The 27,192-nt window shown below is 40.2% G+C and overlaps 1 protein-coding gene across 1 annotated transcript in view; it reads right to left on the reverse strand.

Moving 5' to 3' along the window:
* The window catches only part of GUCY2F (guanylate cyclase 2F, retinal), a 79,400-nt gene that overhangs the window by 17,919 nt on the left and 34,289 nt on the right, over positions 1–27,192 (reverse strand). The window contains exons 8-12 of the mRNA XM_007196519.2: positions 23,213–23,302; positions 12,153–12,329; positions 9,676–9,832; positions 4,587–4,736; positions 979–1,127 (exon numbers count right to left, since the gene is read on the reverse strand). Coding sequence (XP_007196581.2) covers positions 979–1,127; positions 4,587–4,736; positions 9,676–9,832; positions 12,153–12,329; positions 23,213–23,302 — 723 coding nt within the window. The remainder of the gene's footprint in view (positions 1–978; positions 1,128–4,586; positions 4,737–9,675; positions 9,833–12,152; positions 12,330–23,212; positions 23,303–27,192) is intronic.

A 27,192-nucleotide genomic window follows, 5' to 3' on the forward strand; every position in this document is an offset into this window, starting at 1 on the left:
TGTCCTCAAAAAACTCAGCCGGGCTAATGGAGGCATTGTTACCTGGGGACACGGATGACTTCATATTCAGGGCCCCTCAGGCTTTCAGTCCAAGTCTTTCTTTTTTCCGCCTCAGATACCTGCCACTCACAAAGCATCTCAGTGCTGTACCCTAGCCAGGCTCAAAAGCCTCTCCGCCAGAGCTGACACAGCACTGGCTCTCCCAGAGAGCACCCTGAGCTTCGGTATCCTGTAGTTTGAACAAATCCCTCAACAGCATGCTCCAACAGAGGAACCACACCCTAGCAGGGCTCCCTTAGCAGGGCTCTCTCTGTCTGCTCCTCATTTTCCCCTTTCAATCCCCAACTCTAGGGAAAGCGTCAACCTCTTTAGAAACTCAGTATCTTAAGGAGAGAGCTTATCACTTTTCGTGCACTCCATTGCCTCAAGTCGTTCCCTAGAAACCTAAGGAATCCCCTGCTTTTGTACTCCGCATTTGCACTTCCTTCCATCTGGAACACCGTTTCAAACACCCCATATTTTCCCTGACCCTCCAAAAACAATGTGGCTTCACTTAAATGGGATACTCATCAGAGTTCTCTGGAATTTCCAAAGCAAAGGGGGCTCTACGAGGATCCCCATCCAGTCCAGGATACATCTATTCCATCTTCTAATGGTCTCAATGCCATTGTCTTGCAAGTGCCTAGTGGTTCAACTCCATCTTTGAAAGGTTAGTTAGATCGGATTGTGGATGGTCTGGAACAGAGGTTCAGATAAAGAGCACAAAAACCTATCCTTGTGCTCTTGGAAGATGTGCTGGGGGTGCTCCAGCACCAAAGGCCTTCAAATAGCCAATTCCGTGCCTCTTCCCCAAGACGAATGTCTTTTTCTCTCGCAAGAGGTTCCACAGTATGATGAGAACCCAAGGAGTTCATTTTAGGTAGGCTGGTTTCAGGATGGCTTCTGGGCTGTGAGTGTTAAGATTCACGGAGTCCTTACCTGGTTAAATATTTCATCGAAAGTTGGTCGCTGTTCTGCAGCCTCAGCCCAGCACTGCTTCATCAGCTGGAGACATTCTGGAGGGGCGTGCTCAGGAGGAACCACTGGTCTGTAGACAGGAGGAGGCTTCTTAAGTCTTTCTATGATTTCTGTCCAGAAGCAAGAAGAAAAAGGTCTACAGACTGTGGGGAAAGCACCAAGATTTGGCAAAGATAATTGAGTTTTAGCCAAGAATAGCATTGGTCAGGAGAAATTACATAAAGGCCATGTCTTTTGCTTTCTCCTTAGGTGGCCTGAATATAAATTGTATCTGAACAAAAGCTACATCAATCAATTGAGGAAGGACTGAGAAACTAATCAATTGAGCTATTGGTATCATTTAAGCACAGCTTTATTCTGCTTCTGCTAGGTATTATTTATGTTTTCATTGAAGTATAGTTGATTTACAACGTGTTAATTTCCGGTATATGGCAAAATGATTCAGTTTATATATATATATATGTATATATATATATATATATATATATATACATATATATATTCTTTTTCATATTCTTTTTAATTATGGTTTATTACAGGATATTTAATATAGTTCCCTGTGCTATATATTAGGACCTTGTTGTTTTTCCATTGTTTCAATGATCTGGCTCCTTTCACCCACCCCAAAATCATCTAAGCCTCTCAATCCCTACAGTAGACCCAATTAGCCCCCGCTGAAGGCCCAGGCCCAGCCCAGTTCCAGGCTATGGGTCCTGCCTGGCCCCTAAGGTAAGGGAATTAAGAACTCCAGTAAAGGGACTTCCCTGGTGGTGCAGTGGTTAAGAATCCACCTGCCAACACAGGGCACATAGGTTCGAGCCCTGGTCCGGGAAGATCCCACATGCCGTGGAGCAACTAAGCCCGTGCTCCACAACTACTGAGCCTGCGCTCTAGAGCCCACGAACCACAACTACTGAAGCCCACATGCCTAGAGCCCGCGCTCCGCAACAAGAGAAGCCACCGCAATGAGAAGCCCGCGCACCGCAACGAAGAGTAGCCCCCACTCACCGCAACTAGAGAAAACCCGCGCACAACAATGAGGACCAAACATAGCCAAAAATAAATTAAAAAAAAAAAACTCCGGTAAATAGTTCAGGGCCTCATTGGGATCCTTCTGGCTGCTGGTACTTGAACCCCACTTTCAGTGGAACATTAACTGTGTAGCAGACTATGGGCTGAGCACTTTGCATGGTCTCTCTGCTTCCAGCCTCGCCTTCAACAAACCATTCTGAAAACATGGATTTGGCCATGTCACTTTTTTGCTTAAAATCCCTTCATGGATTTTTGTTACCCACAGGATAAAATCCAAGCCCTGACTATCTCTTCAGCTTATTTCTTTCTTTCTTTCTTTCTTTTTTTTTTTTTGGTTGAAGAAGGATTTTACTGTACATGGAAGTTGGAGCTTCCATTTTCAAATTTAATGTTCCACATTTCTCAGAATAGCTTTATTATTTATCAATTTTTTACTGGTGTATAGTTGCTTCAGCTCATTTCTTATCCCTAGCCCCCTCTCCACACCCTTGACTTTAATATCCTCATCATGAACCAAACCTTGCTTGCACCACCAGTGTGCCTTTCCCACCCCTGCCTTGGCTGTAACACTCCAACAGTACTGCTTTATACCATTATAAGTGTCCCCTTGCCTCCATGAAAGAATTTCAGTTGTTGCCTCTGACTTCTCAGCTTCTTGTGACACCACACCTTCTGCTCTGTTAACCCAGGTTGGCCCATACCAGTAATGGTTTCTCCATCACATCTCTCACCCTGCCCCCAGTGCAATAGATTCCATGGAAGTCGACCCCTTGGAGTGCAACTGCCCCATCCAACTCTCTGGTAGAGGGAGTCCCTTTCTCAGAACACCAGCGAGTGACATAGGTCACCTCTCTGCTTAGGCCCAGCATGATTCATGTCCTCGAGGAGCTCACAGTTCAATTGGGAAGATAAACAATGACCAGCAATATAAGTGCTCTAGCAGATATATGCACAGGAGAGCACAGAGGGGACACCTGACCCACACTGAAAAGGTCAGAGACGGTTTCCCAGTGGAGGTGACATGAGTCGGATGAGGCAAGGTGGGGAGAAGGTAGGGGCAACACGTTTGGAGGCACAGAGGTGGGAGAGACTGTGGTGATTTCAGGGCACTGCCAGTCACATGGCTTAGCTGGAGTATGGGGAGTGACAGAAGATAAGCCTAGAGAGGTAGCTAGGGACCAGATTGTGAAGGGCCTTGTACCTCATGTGAGGAGACTGGGCTTCATTTAACTTGTGATGAGGAACTGTTGGGGGGTTTTAAGTAGAGGAGTGAACTAAAACTCTGAGTGGGGCAAAAGACAACTAAGTATTTTAGGTTTGATTTGGTTTGATTTTGCATTTTTTAAATCTTTTATTTGGAAATAAATTTAGACTTCCAGAAAAGTTGTAAAAATAGTACAATAATTGCCTATATATCCTTCACTCGGTTTCCCCCTAATGTTAGCAACTTATTATTTTTTTTCTTTTTTGACCATGCCGTGGGGCATGTGGGATCTTAATTCCCCGACCAGGGACTGAACCCGCACCCCCTGCAGTGGAAGCGCGGAGTCTTAACCACTGGACCACCAGGGTTGTCCCCGAATGTTAGCAACTTATAAAACTGCAGTACAAAGGAAGTTAATATTGGTACAATACTATTACTAATCTAGAGTCTTTATTTGAATTTCATCAATTTCCCCCTAATGTCCTTTTTCTGTTTCACAATCCAATTCAAGATCCCATATCGTACTTAATTGTTATGTCTCAGTCTCCTCCAATCTGTGATGGTTCCTCATTCCTTCTCCGTCTTTCAGGACTTTGACACTTCTAATGAGTACTGGCCAGTTATTTTGCACAATGCCTCTCAGCTGGGGTGTGTCTGATGTTTTCTCATGGTTAGATTGAGGTTATGCATTTTGGGGCAAGAATACCACCAGGGTGGTATTGAGACCTTCTCAGTGCATCATGGCAGGGGTACATGATGTTGATGTACCTTGATCACTTGGTTAAGGTGGTGTCTGCAGGATCCTCCACTAATAAACTCACTCTTTTTCCATTTGTAATTAGTAAATATCTAGTGATTTCATACTTTTAGAATACGTAAACATCCTGCTTCCCCTCAAATTTTGCCTGGTCGCCAAAGATTCTGATGGGAGATAAGGATGAAAGACTATGGCGTGTCACAGGGAAAGAATGGGAGGACTTTGACATCCAGGAGCATCATTGAGGGGGCACTGAAATATCTGGCAGGGGGTGTCTCAAAGGAGTAGTAGGGGGCTGCTAAAAAAAAGGACTAACATAAGTCCTGTAGGCCCTTGGCTTATGTCACAGTTTGGAAAAGGACCAGCTTCTTGGGTGAGGGTTATTTCTTCCAAATGCCTAAAGCTGTCTGGCTCCAAGTCCCACCTGCACACAACAAGGGCTGCTTGCAGACCAGCCGGCAATTAGCACAAACACGGAATCGTGTTCACTCTTCTGGCAAATCGCAGCAGCCTGGGTTGGCCTGATGATCTGGGTCATGGTGGGCTCCTGGTACCCTTTCCTCACCTCCCGCTTACCTTTGGCAGGCAGATCCATCATGCAGAATGGGGTGCCCCGGACCATCACTTCTTGCATGATGATGGCAAAGCTATAGACGTCTCCTGCAAAAGAACGTAACCTGCTGCCCCTCGGGGCTCTCAACAGTTCAGGGGCCATCCACAGCAACTCTGAAAAGAAAGCATTGTGTAATGAATACAGGGAGGATTAACTGACAGCATTTGCAATGCCCTCGAGGGCTCCAAGGGTGCTGTTTCATTGACTGCTTTGTATTTTTATTAAGACAGACTGGCATGCTAGTGCCTCCGCGCCCCCCCCTCCCCCTGGAGTCTGAATTTATGAATCTAAGGAATTACTCTCAGAGAAAGCATACTACTTTCCCCACACCAGGACCACGCAGGCAGACAGAGCGGAGGTGTGGGGAAGGGCAGAGAAGCTCGAAATAAACAATCAGGTGCTGACTTTCTTGCTCTCTTGAGTCTGCAAGTAGCAGTTGGCAGGCTTCCAGGGAAAGGCGAGTGCACTGCCCGACTGGTTGCCATGGATTTGCTGTGTGCTGAGATCTATATGTGTCTGATAATTTGACTGTGCTGGGGCTCGAGGAGTCACAAGTTGCTTTCTCCAGGTCTTATCTAAGAGGATTAGAGGATCCCCAAGTCTCCTCTGTTCCTTGCAGGGCAAAAGGGTGCAGCAATTCCCTCAACTCAGTTCTGCAAATATTTATTGAGGATTTACTATGTACCAGGCACCGTGCTAGGGACAGGGGCAGTGTCAGAGATGAATTAGACCTTGCCTTTGCCCTTGCAGGGTTCACAGACCAGTGGGCAAGACACACACGTGTACCCCTAACTGCAATACAACAGAGATAGTGATGAGGGCCACTATATAGTGTAAGGAAATGAATCTATTAAAAGCCAATATTGAGCACCCACTGTGTGCTCTGCTGCATTTCAGACCCCAACAGGGAAAAAAAAGATATTATCTCTGCTTTCAGAGAGTTATGGCAGAGACTGAGAAATTTGGGGCGAGGGCTCCTTAAGCAATATATAAAGAAATACCAGTTAATAATATAAATTGAGTAGTCAAAAGTTGGAGGGAATGCTTCATATTGAACCATATGAAATTCCATTTCTGTAGATCAAAAATGGTTCAATATTGGCAATTCCATGAGGTTCAAGCTAACAAAAACACTGAGCTGATCAAATTAATCCAGGAAGGCTTCCCGGAAAAGTTAAATCTTAAAGGAGTTTGTTAAGAAGGTCAAGGATGCAGTTTCCTAGAGCCGACGACAGGGTAAGGGCTTTGCAGGGAGAAAGAACAGTATGTGCAAAAGAACAAGAGGTAGAAAGGAGCAAATTGCGGATGGGGGTGCCGGTAAGCAGATTAGCTTGGCTGAAGAGAAGGGCTCTGTTAAGGAATAATGAGAAATGAGAAATGGGGTTGATGAAGTGGGGGAGGGAGGGTGGCTGGAAGAATGAGGGCAGAAGGTGAGAGGCCCTGAGAGCCAAATGAAGGCATTTGGAGCGAATACAAAAGGCAGTAGGGGTGCTGGAGCTGGAGAGGGATTTGATGAAAGCCCTGTTTGGGAAGATTAATCTGGCAACCTGCACAAACTGGATTGAAGAAGGAGAGAGGCTGGAAGCAGGGAGACCGGCTAGGAAGTTATTACAGTAAGAGCCAGAGGCGAGGTGAAAGGGGCCTGAATGGGGGCAGGGGCGACAGCAGCAGGATGGGGAACGAGATACATAGGTAGGCTACAATGGACAGGGAAGGGGCAGGGCTGGGGATAGGCTCGATATGCTCTTCCGAGGGGAGAGAGGTGGAGTAAACAGCAGGTTGATGTCCAGATAGGGAGGCTGGAAAAGAGTGCCTCCTGAGGGTGAGGGTATCCCCAGCCTTTGTCCCCCAACTCGCCTGCCCCACCACCCCTGTGAGAGTCTCTGATACACTCACTATAGTGGTTTTGCCCTTCTGTCTCCTCGCCTAGGAGAACTGATATTTGCAAATAAAGCCAAAAAGATTGAATAATACTTTAGTCAAGGGAATACGTTTCTGACCATGGGAGTTCAGGCATACGGTTTTGGGGGGAGGGAAAATGGTATGCAGCTGCTTCTTCCTGGCGTCCTCTCTCCCTGCACATTTAAAAGCACAAGAAGGAAAAAAAAAAAAGCACAAGAAGGGAAAAGAGGACATGACTCTCTGGTAAAAAGCTGGGTTATTAAATACAATCACTACCAAATAGTATTTTCAGAGAGCACTTACATGTATGTTGTTAATGGCTAAAATGAGGCTTTATCTGCACTATACTTATGTAATTGGGAGTGGGCAGTAATGAATACACTTACAACCTGCCCCCATTTCCCATTCCCACTCCAGAGCCAAGTAAGAGCCACTACCTACCATTAGACTTGAACTCTCAGGAAAAAAAAAAAAAAAACCTAGAAAAATCACTTTGGCTTGTTTTGTGTTTGCTGGAGCTACTACTAACTCTTGAGCCCTGCTATGGTGATAAAATCAACCTTGGAGAGCCAGTGTGGTGTGGTACAAGAGAACACAGGGTGGAAGTCAGGAGACCTGGGTTCACAATCTCAACTCGGTCACTAATCAGCTCACCTTTCTGAACCTCAGTTTCCCCATCCGTAAAATGGAAATTGAGCCAGATGATCTCCAAGGGCCTTCCAATTATAAGATTCTATTAGCCCTGTCATCTAAGGTAGGGAGCAGCAAATTTGTTTATTTTATTTTATTTTATTTTATTTTATTTCATCCATTCATTGATTCAACAAACATTTACTCCACCAAGTATTGTGAAAGGCACTGAGGGAGGCAAACCTGTTTCTCACCTTCACAAAACTTACAGTTTGGGGAGGGAGAGAAGACAGCTAATTAAACATGTAATACCAACAAAATGTGGTATTACAACAAAGTTCAAAACCTTAAAGGATCATAAAGAGGAGAATTTAGCCAAGCCTAAGGGGTCATGGAAAGTCTCTTGAATCAGTGGTATTTAAGTTGAGCCCTGTGGGAGGAGGAGAATTTAGCCAGACTCAGATGAGGGGGTAACAGAGTAGGAAGGGAAGAGTGTCCCAAGCAATGGGCACAGCATGTGTGAAGTTCTGGAAGTAAGAGAGAGCCTGGTGCAAATAAACAACTGGAAGGCAGTCAGCATTGCTGGAGCATAGAGACAGAGGAGGGAGTGATTAAGCACAAGAGGTCCTCACAGCCCAGACCATGAAGGGCTTGTAAGCCACGTAAGAGAGTTTGAACTTTATCCTAAGAGCAATGGGAAGCCATTCAATGAATTTTGGCACAGTTGTAACATGATCAGATTTGCAGTTTAGGAAACTCCCTCTGGCTGCAGTGTGCAAAGAATGGATTGAGCATCCAGATTGCCCTTGCAATTTGGAGACTGGAATGAAACGTGAAGAGGGAGAAACAGGGAAAGAGACAGACACAGTCCACCAAAAAATAAAATAAAATAAAATAAAAATAAAAAACACCCACTGCAGCTATCCTTTCCTCACTCTAAAACCAGCGTTTCTTAAGTTTGAAAGTAGCCAACCTGTGAATTCAATGGAATTCTGGGAAGCTGGACATTGTGTTTTATCTTTGATAGATGAGTAATTTTGACAGGAAGCTAAGTACTTCCCACTCTACAGCTGTTGTCCCAACATCCTAGCGCTAACACCAGGCAACTACTCCAAGCTTTCAAATTGGGATTAGCCAAATAATAACCATACGACTAAGTCGTCAACAAGAACAGGTCCACAGGGAGAAATAGAGGAAGAGAGAGGCAGAGACGGAGAGAGAGCGACAGAGAAACAGAGACACAGAGGAAGACAATAGCACATGTTTCTATTGTGATTACCGGGAGCTTCAAGCCCTTCAAAGCATGGATGGGCAGAGAAAGAGGAAATTGTCATTAAATGTTTTAATTTAGCTGGGTGTAGGAGCTAGTCTTCAGAAGATCTGAACTGAATTCCTGGAACTGCTTGCTGCTAAGTAGCTGCACGATTTGGGCAAATCTTGAGACTCAGGTGTCTCATGTGTTAAATGAGCAAGTTGGACCAGATGACTCCCTAAAATTTCGTATTCCACTAGCTTTGTAAAGCTCAAAGATGATGCCACTGATGACTGGACTGTCTCTATCCGTGCATGTGTCTCTCTGTGTCCTCCACTCTTCATTTCTCCTATAAAGTCAGCAATTTTAAACTTATTACACCAAAGATCATTTTAAGAATATCAGTATATGTTGTCATTTTGCATCTCTCCCTCTCTGTGTCTCTTCCGGGTTGTCTGCTTCTCTGTGTTTTTGTGTCATTTCTCTTCTTCCCCCTTGCAACACGGGTTAAAACTTTTAATGTGCAAATTTCCTATATGTATTTAACCTTATTCATTTTCTCTCCTTCTTACTCTTTCTCTTTCTTCCTCCCTCCCTTCCATCAATTCATTCCCTCATAGTTCTCAATCACCCACTCCCAAGTCCCATCTCAGATTTCTATTTCTTTGATCTGTTATGACCTCTACAGGCATTGTTTGGTGTTGCCACGGGTGCACTAAATAGAAGACAAAAACACAAAGTGGACATTACAGGCATGCCTACTGATTTACTAGAAGGCCATAGTTCGGTCTGAAGCCATCCCACACAACCCACAGAGCATTTACTTGCTGGCGACCACCCCCTCCTTGCTTCTTTCTCTCTGACAGAGACAGTGAGGGTAGGCTCTAGTGACATCCCATTCCAGAATGGGCTTTGTGGGAGTCCAGCTACCAAATTACCTTCCATTCAATCTGACAAGTATTTATTGAGCACCTACTGTGGCCTAGCGCTCAGCAAGTTCCTCCAGGGACACCTGGGGTCTCCACACAATATAACCTAATCCTGCCACAGCAGGAACTCAACATTATTGCACTGGCTTTGTTCAGAAGGCTTGGCTGCGCTGAGATTACAGCCTGCAGACTTCATTCAACTCCTTTGGCTTGGAAATGAGGCTGCTTTTCAACAAAAGTGGGGAGTTGAATCAGCCTGAGGCTTTAATTCAGGGCATGTTCTCATTTGAACTTTGGAGTTACCTTGTGTGCATCAGAAGGGTACAATACATCGCTTACCTTCCGCAGAAGGTTCCTCTTGGGAGAGTCTTAGCGTTTCCAAGATGTCATTAAAGCCATAATCTGTCACTTTGAGTACAAAGCGCCCATCTACCACACAGTTCCGAGACTTCAGCCTCCCATGAGCAAACTCTCTGTGATGTAAGTACTTCATGCCCTGCAGATGATACAAACAGGATTTATTTAGCAACTTATTTAACTATTTTGTGCTTTTAGAGCCACTTTCTGAGATTGTTAATGGCATGAGCTATTATGATCTAGAATTCAGCCTTTTTCTCTTACACACAGGCAAAGCAAAACTTTGACAACAAGAATCGTTTCCAGGTCCCTTCTAGCGCTAAAATTGTACGTTTTGATGAAGCATCATATCTTGTGGGCATAAAGAACTGTGTGTTATTGGAAGATTTATTGACATTTCAAACACAGGACAGGTCTATACATATAAAATTGCCAAGAATTTGAAGATTCTGATTTTCCCCCAAAAGGTCTAGCCAAACTCTCATCTACTACTGGCAGGAATGGAAATTGGTACAGCCTTTTGGGTGGGTAATTTGGAAATAGCTATCAAAATTTAAAGTATGCGTACCCTGTGACCTAGGGATTCTACTTCTCCAAAGAAATGCTTGAACATGTGCACATACACAAGAATGCTCCGTGCAGCTATGCTTTATATTATATAATTGGATGTATAATAAATATCTATCAAGAAGGGACGTCCAAATTGTGGTACATCCAACCTATGGAATATTCTGCAACAATTAAAAATAATAAGATCAATTTGTATGTACTGATAGGGAACCATATCTAAGCCATAAAGTAAGTGAAAAGGAGTAAGTTGCAGAACTATGTGACAGTATGTATTTTAAACAACAAACAAAATCTATAATGTATGTAAATACACAAAAAATGAATTGCAAGGCTAATCACCAAATTGTCAACAGTGATTAATTTGGGGGGAAGATATGAAGGAGGATTGAGTAATTGTCAGTATTTTCCCAATATATTTATATCACTTGATTTCTAAATTTAATTGAATGCATTATTTTTATAATTAGAAATGTCTTATTTTTATAATTTATATAAAATATATTAAAATTATATAAAATATATACAATTTATTTTTTATATATTTTTAATTAAAAATAGACAATAAAAAAGAAAGCTGAAAGCAAGAAAGCTGATACTGACTGCTACAGTTTGCTTGGCAACCTTATATGACATTCAAATGTGATCTACCAGGACTTTACCAGATGGGTTTAATCATTCACATATAAATACATCCATTTTCTAGTGCAGTCATTTCGGGACTGTTTATGCTGAGTCCTTTTAAGTATCTGGCTCTATTTTGCAGCCTGACACCCCTTTGTATTTGTATGCTTTACATCTTGCACCCTAGGAAATTCTGTAGTCCCCAGTACTTCCAAGCAGAGTCTATAGTGGGGGAGATTTCTCCCTAGCTGTCTAATGCTTGGGTTTCATTCATCATGGGTCTGAGAGGACTCACTTAGAGGACTCTCTCTTAACTCACGGGACTTTGCTTACAGAGTGAGTGGAAAGAGTATTAGAATAGGAATTAGGAGATTTAGATTCTATTATTAGCTCTGCCACTTAATAGCCAGCTGGTAAATGTTTATTGAGTATCTACTATGTGTGGTAGACACTATATAACAAAAACCTCATTTAGTTTCTCTGAGCCACTGTAAAAGGAGGATAATCACACTTCTTTTATGGAAAATTGGAATGAGATAATGTCTATAAAGCTACCTTGAAAAGAGTTAGGCCACAATACAAGGGTCAAGACTGTGATTAATATACAGGAAGCTCAATGACTATTTGCTATCCAAATCAGCCCACTACAAGTGCACATAGACACAAATTTCATATCACTCTAGGGAGTTCATGGACTCCACTGAAGCCCATCCAAGGACCCATCTGTGAACCCCGTTGGCTGTTAATAGTCCTTGCCTCTGAGAATGGAGGTGCTGCCTGATAGAACCGATGGTCTTTTGGCTTTCTGGTCATGCTGAGTTCCACATCTATACCTATGGTATAGACCTATGCAAAGACCCATCACCTAGTTCTAGACTGAACCACCTTTTAGAATGTGAAAGCCAGGAGATGGGGCTAAGCAGAACCTAAGAGCCTGGGAATGAGCACTTTCCCACAACCAGAAGGCAGAGAAATGGGATGGAAGAAAAGATTGCTTAAGGCAGAAGAGTGCTCAATAGCTATAGGAAGTAAAGATAAATCTGGCCCTCAAATGGGGTGGGGGGGCAGGTGAGGAGCAAGCAAATTCTTTCTGTATCAGGACCTTATAACATATGGACAAAGGGGCTATGAGAAGAAGTGAGGGCAGACACAGGGAAGGAAGGTGGAGGAGTGAGAGCATCACAATGACCCAAGGAAAGTGAAACATCCCAAAATATTGAAGTTCTAATCTACAGGGAAAACCTTGGCTTTTCAGTCTTTCCATTAACCTTGATGAGATCCAGCAGGAGTGATGATTTAAACATCCAATCTAGTTTCACATCCTGATTTGTCAGTATGTCTTCCAGGCTCCTTCGGGAACAGAATTCTGTCACAATGGCAAACATCCCCGAATCATAGAAGAAGCCCACTAAAGGGTTAATATTCTCATGATGTAGGTCCTTCATCTGAAAACAGAGAGAGACAAGAGAGTCACAGCTGTTCTGTCTCAACTGGAGCTGGGGCCTTCTTCCTGATTCTTTAGGGACACTGTGGAGTGGAGCTCAGTGACCCAGGAATACTAAAGAGGTTAGTACAGTAAGAGGTGGAATAGATTGTCTTTCCGTGAATATTCATCTATGCAGCATCTATTAAAATAAATAGCTTACATAAACATCAGGCCAAAGCTTACAAAATTTGTTTCAGAAGAAACCCTTCGAATTTTGACTACATTTTACCTTTGTATCCATTCAGTTTTTTCACTAATGTGAGAAGCATTTAGTGTGTCTCAACAATGTCCAAGGCATTGGACTGCATGCTAGTGATATAGAGATAAACAAAATGAAATCAATATCCTGAAAGAGCTCACATTCAAAGAAGGGTGATAGACAAACAAACTGACAGCTGTATTTGCCTGTGAAATGGTTTCTTATGGGAGAACGGGATGCTGGTAGAGTTCAGATGGTAAGTACCTAATTCAGCCTGGGAGATCTGGCTTCCCTGAGGAGGTAATGTCTAGACCATCATGAAGCGCAAGTAAGAGCTGACCATGTGAAGGTGACACGGTGGGAGGGGTTGAGAGTGAGAGCATGTTATGCTGAGGAAATTGCAACAGGTTTAGGGTGGCCAGAACACAGTGCAAAGGAAAGAATATGAGATACAAGTCTGGAGAGATAGGCTTCCCTGGTGGCGCAGTGGTTAAGAATCCGCCTGCCAATGCAGGAGACACGGGTTCGAGCCCTGGTCCGGGAAGATTCCACATGCTGTGGAGCAACTAAGCCTGTGCGCCACAACTACTAAGCCTGCGCTCTAGAGCCCATGTGCCACAACTATTGAGCCCACGTGCCACAACTACTGAAACCCGTGCACCTAGAGCCTGTGCTCTGGAACAAGAGAAGCCACCACAGTGAGAAGTCTGTGCACCACAACAAAGAGTAGCCCCAGCTCGACACAACTAAAGAAAGCCCGTGTGCAGCAATGAAGACCCAACGCAGCCAAAAATAAATAAATAAATAAATTTATAAAAGGCTGGAGAGATAGACAGGAGTCACATCCTGTGCAGCTTTGAGAACCGTGCTATAGAATTTGAAATTAATATTACGGCCACTCAATAATTGTTATCTATTATTATTACTTTTTAATGGGGGATGAGAGAGAAAAGGGCTCCATTATTGCTTCTAGATTTCTACTTGGATTCCTGGGTAGATGGCAGTGATATACATCAATATAAGAAATTCAGGGATGTTTTAGTAGTGGATATGTTGGTGCCCCACCCATATCCCCTTTACAGTGCATCCTGTAGCTGATGTAAATGTTGGCTGATAACTCACAGTTGCTCCATTCTCTGGAAAATTGTCCTAGAGGCTAAGCCAAAGGGGAGCTATCTTACTTGAAAGGTTAGGGCCCACCCACAGACCTCAGCTAATGATTGACTGACTGGGAAAGGTACAAAAGTTCAACTCCCTCACCTCAAAGTGGAACTCATGGTATAACTTGTGCTCCAGTATTTCTCCCATAAAATCATACTGAAGCTAGTCTCAAGCTGAGATCACATACTTGCTGAGCTTTTACTTCTGCCTTATCCTGCATCCTCACTCCTTTTCTCTTGAGAGAATTCTCTCAATGAGTAATTTGAACAAGAATCTCCATCTCAGGCTCAGCTTTTAGAGAATCTGACCTAAGACAGTGGGAAAGCAAATTTTGGGTGATGGGGACAGCTGATTAATTCAGTTTGAGACATATTAAGAATGAGGTGCCTGTGGAACATCAAGGTGGAACTATTGCAAGGAGGTAGTGTGTTCTAGATAAATAGACTTGGGAATTGTAAACATGTAAATGGTAGATGAAATTAATGGGAGTGAATGAGATAACCCAAGGGAAGCATATAAAATAAAAAGAAAAGGGGGGGGGGGATATCAACATTTAAAAGATGGGAAAAGGAAGAACATCCTGCATAAAGACTTAGAAATGAGGCTAGAGAAGTGGAGAAAGGCTTATTTAGAACAACATTATGAACACCACAGGAAGAGTTTCAGGGAAGTGAGATAAATGCCAGAAGGAATTTCAGGAAAATGTGATAAATACTAGAGAGGTCAAGTAAGATGAAGACAACTACACCTAGACACATCATAATTAAACTCCTAAAATCTAAAGATAAACTTATGCAGGCAGTCAGAGAATATACAAAAACCTCTTCATGATTAAAAAAAATGCACAAAAAATCAGAAGTCAAAGGGACATGTGTGAAAAAACCTTCAGGTAACATCAAACCCAATAGTAAAACATTAAATTCTTTTCCTCTAGAGTCGAGAGCAAGACAAGGATGTCTTCCTTCACCATTTCTACTCAATATTGTATAATAGCATCAAAACATTGATGAGAAAACTTAAAGAAAACTTAAATAAATGAAGATCTATACCACATTAATGGACTGGAAGATTCAGTATTGCTAAGATGTCCATTTTCCCTAAATTGATTTATAAATTCATATAACCCCCTATGAAAAATTCCAGAAGGCTTTATTGAAGTAATGGACAAGTTTATTCAAGAACTTATTGAAAATTAAAATGAACTACCCTATCCAAAACAATCTTGAAAAAGAACAATTTGCAGGAGCTTACACCACTTAACTATAGGAGTTACTCTGGGGCTGTGATAATCAAGATAGTGTGATATTGGCAGTAGGGTACACTAATGAGTTAGTGAAATAGAGTAGAGAGTCTAAAAATATACCCACACATATATAGTCAGTTAATTTTTCACCAAGTTGAAAAGTTAATTAAGTGGAGAAAGGAAAGCCTTTTAAAAATAATTGTTACTGGAACACTGGATATCGCTATGGAAAAAAAAATTAACCATGACCACTATCTCAGTCCATACACAAAAACTAATTCAAAATGGATCATAATCCTAAATCTAAAATCTTGGAATTGGCAAAAATTTTCGAGCCACAAAATAAAATCATAAATTGGATTTCCTCAAAATTAAAAATTTTGCTCATCAAAGCCATTAAATAAACAAGCCACAGACTGAGAAAAAATATTGTAAAACATATATCTGACCAAAGGAAGGTTATATAAAGAACGTCTACATTTCAACAATTAAAAGGCAAAACTCTCAATTTTTTTTAAATGGGCAAAAACGTGAACAGACAATTCACAAAAGAAGATATACAAATGAATTATAAACACATGAAAAGATGCTCAATAACATTAGTCATCAAGAAAATGCAAATTAAAACCACAATAAGATAACATTGTATACACCGTAGAAAGGCAAATATCAAAAAGACAAATGTTGCTGAGAATTTAAAGCAACTGGAATGTTTGTACATTTCTGACAGGAGTGTAAAATATTGTAACCAATTTGGAGACCTGTTTGGATGTTTCATACAAAGTTATACGTACATCTACTCTATGACTCAGTTTGTCTATTCTTAAGCATTTACCAAAAAGAAGTGAAAATATATGTTCACAAAAATATCAATACTTGGACAAAAATGTTTATAGTTGCCTATGAAGAAATACTCAACATACTAATCATCAGAGAAATGCAAATCAAAATTACAATATGATATCATCTCCCACCCATTAGGGTGGTTACTATGAATTAAAAAAATAACAGATAATAACAAGTGTTGGCAAGGATGTAGAGAAATTAGAACTCTTGTGTACTGTTGGTAGGATTGTAAAATGATGCAACTGCTATGGAAAACAGTATGGAGGTTCCTCAAAAAATTAAAAATAGAACTACAATATGATCCAGAAATTCCACTCCTGCGTATATATCCAAAGAATTGAAAGCAGGATCTCAGAGAGATATTTGCACACCCATATACATAGCAACCCAAATGTCCATCAAGAAATGAATGAATAACATAAAATGGAATATTATTCAGCCTTTACAAGGAAAGAAATCTATTCACACTTTACCACACGGATGAACCTTGAAGACATTATGCTAAGTGAAATATGCCAGTCACAAAAAGACAAATACTATATTATTCCATTTATATAAGGTGTCTAAAGTAGTCATATTCATGGAAACAGAAAGTAGAATGGTGGTTAACCCAGAATAGGGGGAGGGGAAAAAAGTGAGCTGCTATTTAATGGGTACAGAGTTTTATATTTGCAAATTGAAAAAGTTCTGGTGATGTGTTTAACAACAATGCAAGTATATTTAACACTGCTGAATTGTACATTTAAAAATAAAGATGGTAAATTTTATGTTATGTGTTTTTTCATAATTAAACAAATATTTATAGTTGTCTTATTCATAATGCCAAAAAACAGGAAACCCAGCCAAATGTTCATCAACAGGAAAATTATAAACAAATTGTGATATATTCATAAAATGAAATACTACTCAGAAATTTTTTTTAATGAACTGCTACTGATACCTGCAAAAACGTGGATTTAATCTTAAAAATACTATGTTGAGAGAAGAAAGTCAGGCACAAAAGAATATATAGTCTATCATTCCACTTATATGAAATCCAAGAACAGAAAAAATATTAATTCATGATGATAGGTATCAGAACAATGATTGCCTCTGGGATAAAAGAAATGACTGAGAAGGGAAACAAGAGAACTTTCTGGAGTGATAGACATATTCTGTATCTTGTTTTGGGGAGTGGTTACACAGATATATGCAATATATGCAATTATCAAAGTTCACTGAACAGATAATTCATTCATCAAATTATACATAAATAAAAAATGTCTTTTCGAAACACAGTGAGACATTATACTAAGTGAAATAAGCCAGTGACAAAAAGAGGTATCTAAAGTAGTCAAATTCATAGAAACAGAAAATAGAATAGTGGTTATCAGGCATTGAGGGTGAGTGGGGAAAAGGAGAGTTTTGTTTAATGGGTACAGAGTTTCAGCTTTGCAAGAGAAAAGCTGTGACAATCTGTTGCCAAAAAATGTGAATATACTCAACACTTAGAGATGGTAATTTCTGTCATTTTATCATAATTTAAAATTAAAAAAACACAATGAGATACGCATAGAAACCCACTAGAATACTAAAACCAAAAAGACTGACAAGACTACATCATTGGTGATGATGTAAAGGGAGCTCTCATAACTTGCATGTAGGAAATTAAAATAGGAAAGGTTTGATAGTGTCTTATAAAGTTAAACATATACTATATTTTAACATAGAAATTCCACTCTTAGGTATTTACCCAAGAGAAATTAAAATATGTGTCCATAAAAAGACATAAAAAGCATATTCATATCAGTTTTATTCACAATAGCCAAAATTGGAACCAGCCTAAATGCCCATCAGCAGGAAAATAGATAATTACATTGTGTTATATTCATGCAATTGACTACTACTCAGCAATGAAAAGAACAAGCTATTTATACACATGATAACACGAATGAATCAGTCAGTATGCTGTATGATTCCACTTGTATGAGGTTATAGGATAAGCAAAATTAATGCAAGATAGACCAAAAACCCAGAACAGTGGTTTTCTTTGGTTGGTGGGGGGCAGGGGGGAGGGCACAATAATTTACTAATGAACACAAGGGAACTTTCTTGAGAGAAAGAAATGTTTTATATCAGGGGTCAGCAATCCTCTTCTGTACATATAGTAAATATTTTAGGCTTTGCCAATCATGTATAGTTTCTGTTGCATAATCTTTGTTTTCTTTTTTTACAACCCTTAAAAAATGTAAAAAACATTCTCAGCTCCCAGGATGTAAAAAACAGGCCAGGATGTAAAAACTTTGCCGACCCCTATTCTATATCATAATAGAAGTCTAGATTATATGGGCATATCTCTTCATCAAAATTATATATCTATGATATGAGCATTTCAATGCATGTAATTGTACCTCAGAAATACAGAACTGCAAAATAACAACAACAATAATAACCAAGTTAGAGATGTGAGAAGTGGGTGGAGATAGAGGTGAAATAATAATGGTAGAATGTTGATAATTGTTGAAGTTGGGTGACGGGCATATGGAGTTTGTTTATATCATTCTGTTTATTTTGTATGTGCTTGTTATTTTCCATAATAAAAGTTTTTTAAAAGAAAAGAAAAACTTCCAGGATGTAGCTGAAGCAGTACTTAAAGGGAGTTTTCTAGCTTTAAGTGACTGTATTGGAAACTAAGAAAGGTTAAAATCAACTATAAAAACTTCCAGCTCAAAAAACTAGAAAAAGAACAACAAATTAAAAGCAAAGAAACTAGAAGGAAAGAAAGAATCAGAATACAAATCAATGAAATAGAAAGCAGACATACAATAGAGAAAAATCAACAAAGCCAGAAGTTGATTTCTGGAAAGGATTAATAAAATTGATAATCTTCCAGCAAAACTGATCAAGAAAGAGAAAACAGAAATTATCAATATCAGAAATGAAAATGGGAGCATCACTACAGATCCTAAGGCTACTTAAAAGATTGCATGAGCATATTATGTACAACTTTATGCCAGTAAGTTCAACAACATATATGGAATGGACAACTTCCTTTTAAGTCATAACTTACTGAAACAGGTATAAGAAGAAATAGAAAGTTTGAATAGTCCAATATCTATTCAAGAAATTGAATCTGTAATTTAAAATCTCCACACAAAGAGAAGAACAATAGGAATCTAACTAAAGAGATTCAAGCAGAGAACTGACAAGATCAGGTTTGATTTTGATTCAGATTGCAATGTGGAGAAAAGATTTGACAGTGGTAAAAGTGGATATGTGTAAAGACAATTGCCAGTGGTTGCCAGGGTTTAGGGGGAGGAAGGTGTGACTAGGCAGAGCATAGAGGATTTTTAGGGCATTGAAACTATTCTGTATGTTACTATTATGGTAGATACATCATTATGCATTTGTCAAAATGCATAGGATGTACTACCCTCTGAACCCTAATGTAAGCTATGGACTTTGGGTGATAATGATGTGTCAACGTGTGCTCGTGGATTATAACAAATGTACCACTCTGGTTCAGGATGTTGATAATGGGGGAGGCTCAATTTTGCTGTGAACCTAAAACTGCTCTAAAAACTAAACTGTCTCTTTAAAAAAAACAAAAAAAACAAAAAAAACAAAAAAAACAAAAAAAAACAGACAATTGCAGTAGCTCTAGTGGGTGATGATGGTGGCTTGGACCAGGATGGTAACAGTAAGAATAGAGGAAGAGAACATTGGACTTTTAAGGAAAATGGAGAAGCTCTGAAATACAGGTTGTAGAAAGTGAATTAACTAATGAAGTATTATAATGGACTTAAAGGACAATTTTAAGGGACATTTTAAGATGGAAACAATATACCTTGTTGCACGACTTTCTGCCATAATACTCAGCTGTTCAGATGCAGGCACAAAGAAAGTTAAGAATTAGGGTCATCCTGAATATGAGTTTTATAAGTGTGTCCAAAAAGACAGAAATAAGAATGTGTTCAAACGGTCAATTATGAAATCTAAGGTGGGCATGAAAGAAGATAAAAGAAGGGCTTGTGGGATGGGAGAAAGTAGAGGGCAGTAGACAGGAAGACCCAATGTAAAATATAGGCACAGTTGAAAGAAGAGAAGGCTATAGTCAGAGAGTGTGATGTTTGAATCTATGATTTTGGAAGTGAAGCATTTTCAGTAGCAATTATAGATAATGACAAACCCCAAGGTATAACGATAGTAGTGGATGGCCAAAGTGAAATGGAAGAGAAGATGATTAGAGATTATATGGCAAGGAACTAAATAGCCAAGGTATTAGAAGGTACAGGGAGTGTGCCACTCAGTTCCAGATGATGGGAAAGAACATGAGACTGGGAGATAGATACAGTCTGATTTTCCTGCATACACCTTTGCAGAAGTTGGGACCCTAAAAGATGTTGGAAGTCATCAGTCCTTTGGCCTTCTGACTCCACCTGTTTCCCTTTAAGGAATATCTATCTGACTGTACATGACTCCCTTCTATAGCTGGCTCACCAAGATGTGTTTTCCAGTCTGACCCCTGATACTCAGTCCCAAAATTTTAAAATTATGAAGGCACATAGTAGTCAAAGCAGTGCTGCACTCACAGTGATAGCATCGTCAGATCCACTTCCTGCTTCAGAAAAGTACTAGAAAGGAATTAGGGCCTTTCACATGGTAAATTCTGGAAAATTGGCCTTCACCCTAGAATTGAGTTACTATCTGCACCTGACATAGTAACACAAGTTAGTAAGGGGACACAAAAAGATGTCATGAGGATAATGGGAGCCAGTTTTCTAACTGGCTGGAGAAAGGAGTTACAAATATGGAAAGGGAAAGGATAGAATGAACTCTGTGGTATTCAATTACAATTGGAGGTATTAGATGGATGATAGATAGATAGATATAAATGATAGATAATTGAATAAAATTAAAACCACTGGTATAAATGTATGAATAAATAAATAAACAGTAGAGAAGGTAAGGCTCCTTCTTACAATACAGAGCCAACAAATAAACATAGAAAGAATGCTAGAGTTAGAGAATCATCAATGGATGCTAAAATTAGTAGGTAAAAATTTGATTAGAAAAACAGGATATTTATACAGACTCAAAGTATCTCTCTACAAATTATGTATTAATTACAATGAGGAAAAAATAACAGTAGCTCTACAGTGGCAAAATCTGGTAGACACCACCTAAACCAAGCGATAAGAGTTAATATCACTAAAAATGGGACAATCAACATTATGTGCTTCCTAATACAAAGCACTGAAAAGAACACTGCATCACTTTTGTAGCATTCTGGCTGAAGATGCATAAACTAAATCTAACCATGAAGAACATGGAGAAAACCCAAATTGAGGGACCATCTACAAAATAACTCACCTGCATTCTTCAAATAATGTCAAGATAAAGAAAAACTACAACAACAAAAAGCTGAGGCTCTGTTTCAGATTAAAGGCAACTAAAAAGACATGACAACCAACTACAATGTGTGAACTTGCATTGGAAACTGGCCCAGGGAAAAATTAGCTATAATGTATTATGACTAATGATAAAATTAAAATATGAGCAGTAGTTTAGATAATATTACTGTATCAATGCTAAATTTTCTGATTTTGATGATTATACCATAGTTATATACAAGAATGTCTTTGTTTTTAGGAAATAAACACTGAAGTATTTAGAGGTAAAATGGCATGATGTCTACACCTTACTCTCAAATGGTTGAGAAAAAAAGAATATATAATCATCCCTCAGTATCCACTGGGGATTGATTCCAAACCCCTGAGGATACCAAAATCCATGGACGCTGAAGTCCCTTACATAAAATGATACAGCAGTACTTCCCTTGAATTCTCCCTTGAAGTGGTTGTAATATCTTCCTGATTCCCTTATATATATAATGATTTAAACAAAACCTTTGACATGTATTCATTTTGTATTTGTGCGAGCATCATGATTTTATCCTTTAAAAAAATGATAGTTAACACATAATATTGGTTGTTATCAAACAATGTAATAAATACCTGTCAACTTAAAAAAAACAAAAATAAAATAAAATAGTACAGTGGGCCCTCCATATCCGTGGGTTCTGCACCTGCGGATTCAACCAATCTGAAGTTGGTTAAATCAAAGGGTGAGGAACACATGGATTCTGAAGGCCGACTGTACATAAATTTATAAATAGAGAATGAAAAGCACTAGGCAAAATGTAAACAATTGCTGAATCTGGGTAGGATATACAGCAGTTCCTTCAATTATTCTTGCAGCTTTGCTGCAAGTTTGAAATTACGTCAAAATTTTAAATTACCCAAAAAAAGGTATCATGGACACACTCTACCTTGGGTCTTCTTATTTCCATACTTCTAGTTTATCAGCTCCCCCAGGTTTGGCCTTGTTTGGCTCCATACTTTGGATCTAGTGCTCTGTTTAGCATCCCAGATCATCAAACCAGTGTGGAACTGCTTATTCTAGCTCTGACCTTAGTCCCCCTTCTGGATTCATCTCTCATTATTTTTCCTTCAGCTCCAGGCATCAAAACCACATGTAAGGAAAATACCAAATCATAACATCTCATTCTGATCCATGGGGCACATTGGGTCTCTCATGGGCTGCACCTCTTCCATTTCCCCATTTCCCTTGTTTTCTCACTTGTACAGCAGTCTGGATGTAGCAGGTGTCTCATTCAAACCTATTGGATTGATTTGAACTTGCCTGATTCATAAATGTGAAGAAATATATCATTATCTTCTAGAAATCCCACTTTCATGAGTCTGAAGGAACCAGAGACAGTCTCCATAAATCTTTTATGAACTCAAAGTTCAAGGAGGAGCCAATTTTAAATGGTTTGAGAGGAAACATCATCACCTCTGCCTTATGTACAGACTGCTTCCTTAAACAAACTATCCAAGGACTTTTTAAATATAATTGGTGGGATTGGGAAATCACCAATTTTCTTATGTAAATAGAAATTACCAGATGACTTTTCCAGGCCTGGCAAACGGAGATTTTGAATGATTATGGGATATGTACTTAATAATATTCAGATACCTACCATTTTACAAAGAAGGTATATGTCAGGAAACGTGCAAGGTGCTTTACATGTATTATCTCAACCCTGGGAGGTAGACATTAATATACTCCTTTTACAAATAAGGAGAGTAAAGCTCAGGGAGTTTAGGTGACTTTCCCAAGTTAATGTATCTCTTAAGTGGTAGCGCTGAGAAGTGAATCCTTCATGTCTTTCTGACTCCAGAGCCCATACTTTTGCCATTGCATCATACGGTCATAATGAGTCAGTAGCCACCCTATAGTTTCCCTGCACTGATCTGTTAAAGGATCTTCCTAACAGCTGGTATTAGTTACTTTGGAGAAAGGATTGGTGGTTTCGGTGGGAATATATATAAGAGAGGGTTTCTCATACCATTTCAAACATATCACTTGCACTTGATTTGATGGATTTAATGTCTCCAAAATCTCCAGAGGGGAACTTTTTCAGCCACACCCAATCACCCTAGAAAGAAAAGGTAAAGATTGTTGGTGAGCCTTAGTTGCCAGCAGCTTTAGAGCAATGTCCCTTCCACATGAAGAGTTTAGACCATCAACCAAAACAAGCATTGTTCCTCCTCTCTCACCCTCCACCCCATGGACATTCTGTATTCGGAGCTAAAAAGGAGGTCACACAGAGAAGTTAAAGTTTAAAATTCCAATTAACTAAAGCAGGGAAACAATTGCAGGGATGCAGACGCCAGAAAAGGAATGATACTGCTCTCTGCAACGACTTCCTTAACTAACTGCAGAAAGTGCTGGGTCATTTCACTCATTCATAGCTAAGTGATGTAGCACCAGGTTTCCTGCGATTAATGGTGATGGTTAGTGGTTGCAATTCTCACTGCCTTGAGGCGTCTATGTCGAGAGATGTAGGGCAGGAGATGTAGTGCAGCAAATGTTTCCTGCATTTACCTTGATCCATTTTTCTCCTGTGGGACAGGCCATTTTGGGGGCCTGTTATGCTTTAATCATAAACTGATTGGCTTAAACATGAATTAACCATTTTTTATTTGGATGTACAAATGTACTACCATAGTAAGAGAGTAATCTAGACTCTTTCGGAAGTCTATTTCTGACTTTTTAAGCACAAAACAGCTATTTCTAAGGCTGCTGTCAAGTCAAAAACAACAATTATTTTACTGTCTTCACTTTAACACCAGTGCCTGATAGATAATTTTCTTCTACGTGCATAGCCTCAAGGATTCATCAGTCACCAAGCCCTGTTTAGTTTCTGTCCAACCCAAATCTGAAAAAAGCAATACATAGATTCCTTTTTCTCTGTGATAATAATAATAATGCCTTACATTTGCACAGCGCTCTCTCCTCTTCAAAGTGCTTTCACGTCTATTACCTATAGCCTGGAGATTCCATTTCAGGCTGTACCAATTTGTCATCAAGTAGAGATAATAAAGCAGAGAGCTCTGTACAGTCAAATTCCGAGAATAAGAGAGTATAGCCACTCTCTTATTATGGAATATATCCAGCTGTGGCACTACATCTGGAGACCAGCCGGAGGCAAAGGCTAATAATGGGAGCTGCAGGCATCTGAGTTACTCGCTCAGATGTGTGTTAGAGGGTATCTTCTGGCCAAGGAGCTCAAAACCCTTTAACTAGGAAATGGCTTCTAGAGGGCTTCAGCAGCTGAACAAAACTGTGTCAGCCAGGCTCACGCCCGCAAAATTCAGAAAGGTAGTCCAGGACCAGTGCCTGCCTGTAGCAGAATGGTCAAAGTACCAAAGGCAGCTTTCCTGGTCTCTTGCCCAGCAATTCCCTGAGTGTGACCCTAGACCAGTTACATCATAGTCACTTAGGAACTGATTAGAAAGGCCCATTGTAAGGCCCCACAAAATCTAAAGGATTTTGCCCTTTAGAGGGATCAAAGGCTGAGGTTTAATCTGAAAGAATAAACTCTAACTGGGAATTTACAAAGTCAGCCCACGTGTGGGTTATACACTGATGTGTATATAGTAAAGCCTTCCCAGCACCTTTGCAATTATATTACTTGGACCACGGTCACCGTTAGCCTCTATGGCACTTTTGTGCTAATTAGCAAAGGGTGCTTTCCCTCAAGTAAAAAAATAACGTGAGAATATTATTTTGCAGCCTGTGGCAGCCCTGTGATGTTGGGCAGCTGTATATATCTGTGCAGGTACCACACTCTCGTTGACTCATACATCCTCCAGACACCAGGGAAAACACTGCACTAGCAGCTTCAGTATTCTGCGGACCACCAAGCCCTGCCTGCCAGGTAAGGCCTCTTTGTCAGGTCCGCCACCTCATTCCAGAACTAGGCTGAGAGGCCAGCATCTCTTTGCTCACTCCTCCACCACTCTCGTATAAGTTACTATATGTCTACAATGTGAATAGTACCGTCTTAGAAGTGGTTCCCTTGTGCCGTGTACAGCCTGAATATCAGTACTGGCAGCCCTGACTCTGCCTATAGCCAGTGCCTAATACCTTCTTCCTGGAGTCTGCCCTATTGCAGATATGGGTCCGCTTTCTCTCTTGCTTATTAACTTTTACAAGTAGTTAAGCAGAGCTTTATTTCCTCCCAAATCACCAAATTTGAGGGCTTCATATTTAAAGAAATTGAAGCCTGAAGAGATTAAATGACTTGCCCAAGGTCAGAAGGTTAGGTAGTAACAGAGCCAAGGTCTTCCATCTCCCACTTTGTTGCTCTTTCCTCCCATGGGCTTTCTTTGGTTTGGGGGATTTGTGTGTGTTTGTTTAAAGATTTAAACAATTCTCATGAACTTTATAAGCAAATGTTTATTAAGTCTGTGTGTATCCTACTTTATGAGTAATGAGGAAAAGGGAGGATACGGGCAGGTTTTATCTTTACCGAGCATGCACTATTTGTTTTGTTTTTTTCTTTTAAGAGAAAGAATGATAAAATATTTCACTCATCATTCACTTTTTAATTAAGAGGAAGAAACATCAAACTCTATCCACTAAAGTTTTTAGAAGTAATTTAAAGTCCATCAGTTTTGCACTAAGGCCATGTTGTATTAACTAAGAGTCAAGAGAATTAAGTCCTAGACCTGGCTTTGCCTCAAATTCAGGGGTGGTCTTAGGGTAGCTACCTCATTGGCCTGAGCCTCAGTTTCCTCACTGATAGAGCTGGACGACTTAGATGATTTCTAAGGTCCTTTTCAGCTTTGATGATCCGATTCTGTGATGAGAGAGAAAAGATGGTTGGTGCAAAGGAGAGGAGTGGAGAGAGAGCTATACGGGATATAGAAGGTGGGAAGATAGAAAAAAAGGCTCTGGAAAAGACAGATGAATGGGGAGGGTGTGTGGGGGAGAGACAGAAATGAGACAAAGAGAAAAACACAGGGAGAGGTTGAGAGACAGAAGGAGTCAGAGAATAAAGAGGGAGGATCAGTTCAGTGGGTTCTCTCTGAGTGTGTCAGGGTTGCACTACTGCCCACCTCACCCCTCTCCCCTAGACTGTGGCTATTAGAACAGATCCTGACACATCCCCATTGCATCAGCCAGTCATAGCTCTTTCTCCCCACAGTCTCCTCAGCTGGCTTTCCTTTTACATCTCACAGAGTATCTCTGAGATAAGGGCTGATTTTCCCGTAGAGTTCCGAAGGCTATGCATCTGTGTGTCCCATCAAAGTGTGAATCTGTGTCAGTGTATACAATGTTATGGCATGCCCTAAAGAAACCTGTCCTTTGTTATTAGGTATCTGCTACTCCAGGCACATTGTCTGGAACTTTCACACCTTCCAGTAAAAGTTCTTATGAAAATCCGGTTTATTCTAAACAGAAACTAGATAATGAATCTTTAGAGGGCTGAATGAATCCTAATAGAGGGCTGTTTCAGAAGGCACACTGGACCTCTTTGTTTGGTCTGTTGATTCGATTGACTACCGCTCTCTCCTGGAGTCCTCTTTAGCTCTAGCTAGGCAGTTTTCTAGCTTCAACTGTCTTCCTTTGCACCCTGCCATCAGCCTAATCTTGACCTCATGGTGTGATATTATTCTCACTAACACCTTCCTTTTGTGCAGATAAAGTCCCCCTTTGGCCCACACAATTCAGAAACACCCATGATCTGACTGACCAACAACAGTCATTATGGGAACTAACTCAACTGTCTGCTTCCTTCCAAAATGAGGAAATATCTGACAAATTCTTAAAGGCCAATTACATACAGATGTTTATTTTCTCCCTTCTTAATTCTACACTATCACCTTCCAGCTCCACCAAATAAAACATACCACAATTAAACACATAAATTCTTCTGCAGAATCAGAGAATCATAGCATATCTGAGCCAGAAGAAGCCTTACTCTTAGTTCAGCAATTCTCAACCCTGGCTGCACATATAGGGGAACTTTTAAAAGAA

The sequence above is a fragment of the Balaenoptera acutorostrata genome, chromosome X, assembly GCF_949987535.1.
Source record: "Balaenoptera acutorostrata chromosome X, mBalAcu1.1, whole genome shotgun sequence".
In the NCBI taxonomy this organism is placed as follows: Eukaryota; Metazoa; Chordata; class Mammalia; order Artiodactyla; family Balaenopteridae; genus Balaenoptera; species Balaenoptera acutorostrata.